Source organism: Barbus barbus (genome assembly GCF_936440315.1).
Source record: "Barbus barbus genome assembly, chromosome: 33".
NCBI lineage: Eukaryota > Metazoa > Chordata > Actinopteri > Cypriniformes > Cyprinidae > Barbus > Barbus barbus.
The window spans coordinates 21,832,852-21,843,042 of NC_136761.1; the positions used below are offsets into that span (position 1 = coordinate 21,832,852).

At 39.7% G+C, this 10,191-nt stretch overlaps 1 protein-coding gene across 1 annotated transcript; it reads left to right on the plus strand.

Moving 5' to 3' along the window:
- The first annotated feature begins 59 nt into the window (after positions 1 to 59).
- Positions 60 to 2,896, plus strand: LOC306853404 (transcription factor Sox-3-like). Its single transcript, XM_079390777.1, has one exon. It carries the CDS (start codon positions 253 to 255, stop codon positions 1,150 to 1,152), a length of 900 nt encoding a protein of 299 aa, XP_079246903.1. The 5' UTR covers positions 60 to 252; the 3' UTR covers positions 1,153 to 2,896.
- Positions 2,897 to 10,191: the final 7,295 nt, after the last annotated feature.

Sequence of the window (10,191 nt, forward strand, 5' to 3'; positions counted from 1 at the left end):
TCCAAATCACATGGCCGAGCCTCTATTAACAGCTGAGTTTAGAGCACAAGTTTGCAGAGTTCCGTGGCAGAGCAGAGCAGAGCAAGACACACGGACCGGTGTGGACACTTTAGAAAGAGTTCGGTGCTTCTCACTTTACCAGAGTTTTATCTCTCTTAACTTTTGACTGACTACCGGCTGCTGTATTTGGTGAGACTCTTTAAACTTCAGCGTTTTATTTCGAGTGCGCGGCACCACTTCCAGGTCGGTTGAATGTATAACATGATGGAAACCGAGATTAAAAGCCCCCTTCCGCAGTCCAACACGGGCTCGGCGGCGGGCGGCAAAAACAACAGCTCCAGCGACCAGGACCGGGTGAAGCGGCCTATGAATGCTTTCATGGTGTGGTCCCGCGGGCAGCGGAGGAAGATGGCACAAGAGAATCCCAAAATGCACAACTCTGAGATCAGCAAGCGCCTCGGTGCTGACTGGAAACTTTTGACTGACGCCGAGAAGAGACCCTTCATTGACGAGGCCAAGCGCTTGCGAGCCATGCACATGAAGGAGCACCCGGATTACAAATACCGTCCCCGCAGGAAGACCAAGACCCTGCTGAAGAAAGACAAATATTCCTTGCCCGGAGGACTCTTGGCACCCGGTGCCAACGCTGTCAACAACGCCGTGTCAATGGGCCAGCGGATGGACTACACGCACATGAACGGCTGGACGAACAGCGCGTACTCCCTCATGCAGGACCAGCTGGCCTACCCTCAGCATCCCAGCATGAACAGCCCCCAGATCCAGCAGATGCACCGGTACGACATGGCTGGGCTTCAGTACCCCATGATGTCCACGGCGCAGACCTACATGAATGCCGCGTCCACGTACAGCATGTCACCAGCATACACGCAGCAAACTTCCAGTGCAATGGGTTTGGGCTCCATGGCTTCAGTGTGCAAGACGGAACCCAACTCTCCTCCTCCGGCCATAACCTCTCATTCCCAGCGTGCTTGTTTGGGAGACCTGAGGGATATGATAAGCATGTACCTGCCCCCCGGAGGAGAAAGCGCCGACCACTCCAGCCTACAGAGCAGTCGGTTACACAGCGTTCACCCGCACTATCAAAGCGCAGGGACGGGCGTGAACGGGACGCTACCCCTAACCCACATTTGAAAGACTCCTAAAAAAGACTTAAGTACTTCGGATACTTGAACGTTTTGATTTGCAAAAAAGAATCGAAGTTCAATTTCGTTTTAAAAAACAGAAATATTTTTTATCTCAATGAGTTGTCCGTTTTAAAGCATTTTATGACGACATATCGGGGACTTCAGAATAAATTGTATTGCAGAGGAGCTTTTTTATCATAAGCTGTAAAGCAATCAACGTCTGTAGAAGAATATTGGACTTCTGACTTATTTGCAGTCAGAGTTTGTCTCTATGAAAAAGGCACGTGGCTTCGTGAAGAGGCTGTATTTCAAAAACAAAAAAAGAAAGAGAAACGGAGGGAGAGTATGTTCACTCATAAATGTTTACACTTATTTTTTAGAATGTCGATTTTGTCCAAATATGTGTAGTCTTTTTGTTCATTTATGAACTAGGTTTTATTGAAATGAAAGATGTGCTGGTCGCAAGCGCAAAGTTTGTTTTATTTATAGTGAGTTGTTTTTTTTTAAGCTTGTGAACCATTGTACGTCTTGTTGAAATGTTCCACTTTTGTTTTGTGAATCTTCCTTTCTGTGATGTTATGGCAGTATCAGATTAACCCATTATGTGGGACGGAGAGTTTTATTTAAACTGACGTTTCTACTCAAGACCATCCTAAATGAATAAATTTGTTTTACAAAAAAAAAAAAAAAAAAAGCTTCATGGCTAGATACGATTTATTTTTTTAATTCAGTGACTTGTGTGGTTCTTCTTCTCTGAATCTTATGTCTAAAGGAAAACCAGTGACAGAATTACTCAAATTCGCTTGAAGCCGAATGTGGTCATTTGAAGAGCAGCCTAAATAAGCGAATTCAGACACGCTCGCTACCAAGCAGATGTCAACACCCGTGGATTGTTATTAAACATCATACAACAGCAACTATATTTGTGCCTTTCAAATTCCTAAAAATACAGTCGGTCTGTAAATGAATCAAATATCATTCTATATATTGGACCACTGAAACTAATTAAAGCATCGCGTCCAAACACCGGATGCCCTTTTCCTTGAAATATCAACTGGTGTAGCCTATATTGTAACTTTAGCTTTCATAATAGCCTACTACGAATCATAAAAATGAAACTTGTTTCAAAATTCGCTCTTTTCAGAAGATTTACTCGCTGCTGGTGAAACAACTCTACTTTGTAAGAATATGCAACACAAAAAATAATAAAACTAAAAATCCTAAATGCATAAATGGAACAAAATATTTATTTTAACTCACATGAACTGTCATGCATACAAACGGTGTAATTTTCTCTTGCATTTTCACTTGTTGAGTCGTCCAGGTACAGTTCCTCCATATTTTATATAATTATGGCTAACTATAAATATCTTTAATCCTTTGAGTTTGTCAACCTGACCATGAAACAGTTGATAAATTCTGACAATTATGTTCATAATAAGTGATTAATGCAGTGATTATTTGGTTGCAATTTCACTTTATGAGCTACTAAGTTGTGGCAGACTTTTTTGGGGTGAGACAGAGGTTAAATATTTGCTGTACATTATTCAGTGATTTGAACATCACACATTATTGTATTTTTTGTCTGTGTGTCAAGCGACTATTTTTACCATACCTTTCTTGTTGTAGTTAGCCAAGAAAAGGAGGCACATACAAGACTGTTATGGACTGCCTCATGTAATATATAATATGTATAATAGCCTATATGTTTTGTCTAACATATGTTCGTAAAAATAAAGAATCTTCAATGTCTTTACAACATCTTTGGTTAAAAAAAAACAAAAACAAACAAAAACAAAACTCTCTTCTAATAAAGATACATTTTGGCTGGATATGGTTCTTTGAAAATTAAAATATAGATGTAGGCCTATTTTTTGTAGATCAACATATTGATTTCTAAAATCATAGATACTTTTGTAAATAACTGCTAAAAAACTCTTAATGCCAGTTACCTAAAGTTTTCCTATAACAACAGGCTGAAAAACCTCTTTCAAATGTAATAATCCTTTACTTTTTTAGAACCTCTATGGATTTTCTAACTGAGAATTTTGAATTGAGCAAGTTTTTTTTTTTTTTTTTTATCTCAGATGCTTGATTTAACTTGTTTCTGAAATATCACTTGTTCATCCATGTTCAATAATTATCCGTTCTGCAAAGCACCTCACATTTTCCGAAACCAAGTGAACTCACTGATTTGAATCACTTAAAACATCTCAACAGTAAAACTGTCAGGACGTGTTGCATTATAAATACTATCTGTATTTTTAAAATCATTTTAAACCCTGCTTATTTTAATCTCAACCATTTAGATTTTTGCTTAAATTCTCCTGCAAGAGATTTTTATTTAAGGAATACTTTTAAGAACTCAAATTCTTCTGTCGCTGGTAATTTTTGCACCCAGCAATATGAAACACTCTTTTTGAATGACATTGTCACACTTAGTGTGCAACAGAATTTCACAATATTGGTGCACCTGATGGTTTTACAGCATGGGATGAGTTGCACAGCATCCCAGGGCATTTATTCCCCTGAGCCGTTGAGTGCATGCACTGGCTGCTGTCTTTCCCACATTCACTGACAGGTTTGATCCATGCCTCATTGCTGTGCTTGGATTAGCCCTGTGCTACTCTATGGATGCCAACAGATTAAATGGACCTCCCTGAAAGTAGTAGTGTGTTGGAGAGATGGCCTATCAGGTTATCATGTTTCCTAATTTTAAAAGGAAAAAAAAATAAAGCAACTATGACAGATGCAGTGGTGAAATTGTTGCATATGTCTGATATGAATGGTTTGCTGGGTACCAGATTTGCTTTTATTTTTTGACACTCACAGTGACAATATTGACATATTCAATTGCCAGTTAAAAAATAAATGTATTTAAACTCACATGAGTGAAGCTGTACTGATAGCAGAATACATTAGGCCCCTTCCAGCACAGAGTGGGCCCCTCTCTCTCTTTCTCCCTTGCTCGCTCAGTCATGTGGAGCACTGTGCCCACTCAGCAAGTGCAGGCATATCCCCACTTCCATCTGCTTATGACCTCACTGGAGCTGTTTGTTTAACCCTTTTTCCAAACCAACATAATTGCACACTACTGCAATCAAGCATGCTGGATTCGAAGTTAGATAGCATTAGAGACAGAAAGCTTTCTCACTTTCTTTCTGCAGTGGGTATTTTTTTTATATTTAAATATATATTATTCATACTGTCTACCTTCTCCTATTTCTGATAGTTATGATTATTCCTGACATATTTGAATACACGTGCCAATCTAAGAATAAAAACGTGGCACTAGTCCTGTATCAATTTCATTCACTGAACCTGCTCAGCAACTCTCATTGCGAACTCCTCATTCCAAATTGCTAGCTGTTTTTACAGTATTCCCGTTCATGGACGTACACAGATTACAGTACGTCAGCTGAAAAAACGGGTGTGTTTGAAAAATAAAGTGAACAAGCTCTGTGGTATTTCAATGGTGCCAGACTGGACTTGCTGTGGTGTTGTGTACTAAAAACAGAATATCCTAGTATTGATTAGCAGGCTGGCTCAAGGCATTGCTGTTGGGCCTGTCCACTGGAGTGAGACTCATGTGGGCTGTGGGGACGGACTGGAGTCGAGGTGTGGGGGTGAGTTAATCTCCCTGAACTGGGGCAGATGTCGTTGACGAGCCCCTATTAAATCAGCTCCCGCCGTGGGAAAATGGCATCCAATCCTTACGGGGTCAGGACTTTGAGCTGACCCTCACGGTCTCATCCCACCTCAGAGAGCTGCCCATTTTCCTGCACTTTATCTAAGAGACAGGCTCACCTCTCCTGCCTTTGGCCATTGTCTTGTTTTACTATTGTATATTTGCTGTTCTTGTACACGTAAATCTAACCTCTTCCTCTTCTTGCTGCACGTGTCACGATTTTGGTTCCTCTCTGCGTTTTATGTTCACGTATTAAATATGTGTTGATGCCTTGTTCACTTTTGTTTCACTTTTCTCTTTAGTTTACACCAGCCTAAGTATCATTTTGCTTCATTATATGCCTCCAACACTCTTTTTTTTGCAGTGATGTCATTTTGGGTTCCCAAAAAGAGCCTTTCATGGAACAGATCTTAAAAGAACACATTTTTTTCCAACTTTTTGTGCAATGGAAAGTTTCCATAGATGTTAAAAGTTCTTCATAGAACCATCAATGCCAGTCATTTTTTAAGGGAATAAATTCAGGGAATAAACTTCTTATATGCACTTTTCAGATGGCCATACACTTTTTCACTTTTGAGATGGTCATACATTTTAGGTATGAGTAGTATCAGTTTTATTTGACATTTAAAGATAATCACAAATCTAGTCTAGGTGAATGTGCCAACTTGTTTCTCCTCTCCAATGATTCTGATGTTTGTTGATAATTATAGCCATGGTTGAATCTCCATAGCATTACACAACCACAAAGAATGTAGAGTGGGAGGTTTAAAAGGCGGCTGCCAATCCAATTCAGGGTTGGCCCTGCAGTCCAGGTGCAAGTGACTTGCATAGATGTCAGCATAGAGTAAATAATTTGAATGAATAGAGTCTTAACACAAGGTGCCTGGCTATTTTATGGAAAGACTTTAGCTAATGAGATATATAGAGATGGAAGGGCAGTTTAGACATTTAGTAGGTGATATTGTGTTGTAATTTGATTAGTTAAAATCGATTAAGTAATGTTTCAGAGTGGTAATCTGTGGACCAACTCCCTTCATGTTTATGTATGTTAAAATATGTAATATTTTGTAGAGGTTTAAGATATGAATTTAGTTTCATTTTGCCCAATATCCAGAAAGTCCATTTCTATGTTCCTCAAATTAACACAGATAACCACCGGTTATAATACAACTTTAACCTTTCTCTGGTGCAACCAGTCATGGCCACCCTTTAAGTTAAACGCGGCACGTTTGTAGTATTTGGGATATTGTTTTTTCATTGAATAATTCCCTGGAGCTTCACTTGTCAATCACTGTGAGACGTGGTGGCCTGAAGGAGAATTAGTCATCATGATATTTCAGTGAAACCCCTCGTAGAGCCGTGGAGCCTAAACTGAGAGTGTGGAAATTTCCCTGAATGTGGAACTACCCTGCCCTTAACGTCTACACTGCTCTCTTGGGTGGAGCAGGTGTAGTGAGTTTCTCTGACGCAGGATGGAAACAGGTTTTAGGGTGCCTGTCCAAGACAGAATTGGGTGGAGTATGAGTGACACTAGTGCAGATGGCACCATTTTAGGGACATATCACATATTAAGTGAAAAATGTCAGAGGTTCAAAGCTTATGAGTTTTTTTTACTCAACCTGATCTCATGAGAAAACTATTTTACAATGTGGTGATTTCATATGAATTTGTATAATGCAATTCATATTGAAATGTGCTTTTTGTATATAAAAAAAGTAGTGATGAAGATATTAACCTTTAAACAGATTGAATGAATTCATATGAATTAGCCACTATTTCACCAAAACATAAAGCAGTTACAAGTTGCCATAAGAGTGGGATTTCTCCTCAGATTCCTTCAGGGTAATAAAAATGGACAAGAAATGTATTGCCATACACTCTTAAAAATAAAGGTGCTTATAAGGTTCTTCATAGTGATGCCATAGAAGAACAATTTTTGGTTCCACAAAGAACCATTCAGTCAAAGGTTCTTTAAAGAACCATCTGTTTCGTACCTTTTTATAATCTAAAGAACCTTCTTTTGCCACAAAGAACCTTTTGTGAAACAGAAAAGTTCTTCAGATGTTAAAGGATCTTTATGGAACCATTTAGACAAATAGGTTCTTCTATGGCATAGTGAAGCACCTTAATTTGCAGAGAAGTGTTTGAGTAAATATTAAAATCTAGTTTAAATATCAGGTTTAGCTGACTGCAGTGTGACACATTAAGATTTCTTCTGAAACTCTAAAGGAGACATGTGAGATTATTAGGGTCTTTCCCTCAGGAAAAAAACAAAACCTGAAAAACAGAAAACTTCATAAAAACGAATTTGCTATCCATTTAAAGAAACACTAACATCCCATCAGGGATTTTTCTTTGTGGAAACTTTTGAAGCAGATCCACATATTTTGGTAAACACTAGAAGGAGAAAATGTTGATAAGTGATACACAACCTATGTGTGCAATGACAGTGAAAGCAGTTGGGAAAGTAGAGACAATACGTGCAGTACAGAGGTTAAGGGGATGGGGGCAGGGATGTGAAACTGGGGAGATTAGGCCTCTCATCTAGGCCACAGATATTGATTAGTGTAGGTTGGGTCATTGAGAAGAAACAGAGATTGACAGATGAACAATAGTCTTATGCCTGTGTGATGACTCCTTGTCATGTCTGGGATGTCAGGGGTTTTGAGGATGCTTGGAAAGTACGTACATTAGTCCAACTCACCAATCCCTCCTCTGTGTTATTGGTGAATGTCTTCACTCAGGTGAACATCTTGTAGCTCTCCACGCGCATGGAAATAAGACCCTACGCAGAAGTGCCTCACTTGTTTATTGATTAGTTGCCATTGTCAGTCAGCCAGTTCTCTGAAAGATGTGCATTTGTGCACCAAAGGCTCATATTAAGGCATGTCTGGAGGGGTGTACAAATGTAACGCTTGTTGTCTTTTATGCTTCTTTTTCAGTAAGCGTCCCACTCCAGTTTCTTTGTGTAAGATTTGTTTTTTTGGTGGGTAAGAAGTGGGTTTTGATCAATAAAAGAATGATAATGAGCCTCAATGTTTTGTCGTTTTTTTCCATTTCATAACGTATAAGGTTCAATGGGTCAGTAAACATTTTTTGTCTCTAATGACATTCAAAAACAACATAGTACCCCATCGACTTGAGACTGAGACATTTTTAAAAAAATATCTTCTTTTGTGTTCCTCAGAAGAAAGAAAGCCAAGGTTTGGAAAGACACGAGGATAAATGATAACAGAATTTTGTGAACTTTTCCTTCAGTTTACTCTAGACTTGAAGCACAATAGCATAGGGAAGTGCATTTAGACTGTACATTTACATTTATGCATTTAGCAGACGCTTTTATCCAAAGTGACTTACATTGCATTCAAGTTACAGTTTTTACATTTTATCAGCTCTTGCTTTCCCTGGGAATCAAACCCATGACCTTGGCGTTGCTAGCGCCATGCTCTACTATTTAAGCTACAGGAAAGCCATACAATAACCATACTGTAATACAATAGATTTCAACAAAAGACAGCTACTTAGTTGTATTTGTTTTGATATTTCATGTCATAGCCAGTCACCCAGCATTGTGTCCTGCTTTTAAGTGCTTTTCTCTTTGGTTCTCCTCTATGTTTAGTCTTTAGAGTCTCAATCACAATTGTATAATATGATATTTTGAAATGCTTTAAAGACACTCGCATGCATCAACAGCCTTATTATTTTGTCCACTCCAGCCTGTCACTCACAGCAGCACTCCAGCGTCTATTAGCATGTGAGTGAGCTTGTAGAAAGATCAGTAGCTGGTGGACTAGCTATTTGTGAGGGTGAGAAGGAACACCAGCTAATAAGCAGTAGCCGAAGATAACGTAAAATAAACAAAACCCAGCATAAAAGCCCAGCTTTTTTTCCCCCCACATTTTGGCTGCTTTTCATCTCATTGAGCATTGTGTACGGCGATGTTGACTGCGCCTACAGGCCTCGCTTGTCAAAATAGTATTACCGTGGTTTTAAAGCTCATTATTACCGCCTGTTTCGTGGGAAACCAATCTTGGCTTTTAACTGTGGGTTAAGGTGATATCCTTTTCACCAGTGCCTTGAAAATGCACTATGTAGGTCAAATGAGACGTAAAGCTCTGAAATGCGCACTTTGTCCCACAATTCGAACCCGAAAAGTTCATTCGCATCCCTCTCTCCAAACCCCCGGCAAATATCACACCTCGGATGCATAAACATGCCTGAGCTCCACACATCAAGCCACGCAGGGGGCCTGGCCGGCTATAGAGCCGCACTGTGACACCAATCAGGAATGATGGCAGCCCCCTTTGTCATGCTAACAGGAATTGCCTCTTCTCTTATTCAAATGCTCTCCTTCTCTTTCTCCCTCCCTTCATCCCTCTCTCCTTTTCTCCCTCCTTATGAGCCATGTAAATCCATACTTAGAGAGTTTGAAAAAGAGGGAGAGCGAACGGGAGAGGGAGTGAGAACTCCCTGTCCCCAGAACCGTTGATCGGTGGGCCTCTCTCCTGGGGGTCAGCGTGGCTCTCGCAGCGCCGAGCTGTTTCCATGCCCAGCCGAGCGCATTTCATATTCAAATGCTCCAATCAGGCCTGTGACCTGCGGGGGGCTTTTTTACAGCCCGGGCCTTGGGTCAGCGGGTCAAGATGGTGATTTAATAGCCAGGGCGATGGGAGAAAAAAGGGAAAGGGGTGATTTAGTGACTGAATGAGTCATAAATAAGCATTTTTCTTAAGTTGTCTTGGCTTGCGCCAGTTTGGCGCTTTCCTCTCTTCACCTGACTTAGGCACCTGTTTGCACCGTTAAAAAGGCTGAAGACGTGTCAGAGTGACAGTATGAAAATCAAAGGTTTGAGGTCTTTCTGTGGTGTGGTGTGTTATGGGGCAATCTTACCTGAGCATCTTGTTATTCATGTCTCGACAGGTGTGTTCGCTGCAAATTACATAGAGCTGGTATGTATGTGTAGGCTTGTTGTCATGTACTAATTATTTTGGAAACTGTCTTTGCATGTGAACGCTGAATAAAATTTGATGTTTTTACTTGGTATACTGTACGTCTGACATGAGGTGGCTTGCCCTCTGGCGTATACCTATAGAAGCTAATGATACAGCAGTTTTAGCTTTTACACGGTATTAAAATATACCAGAATGAATTTCCCTACACACAGAAACATATTTACACAGATACTTGCAAAGTGAACAAATCAGAAATGTTGATAGTCAAGAAATCAGAAGGTATTTGATTGGTATAATTTAATGTTTTAATTTAATGTTTTTAATTGCTATTATTATTGTTTATTAATTCAAACTGTATGTTTTTTAAAAAACTATATGTTTTTTTAAAATGAATTAAAATTAGAAA

Bases quoted from the DNA above. Each gene is read 5' to 3' on its own strand.
- LOC306853404 (XM_079390777.1), top strand. From the start codon at position 253: ATGTATAACATGATGGAAACCGAGATTAAAAGCCCCCTTCCGCAGTCC.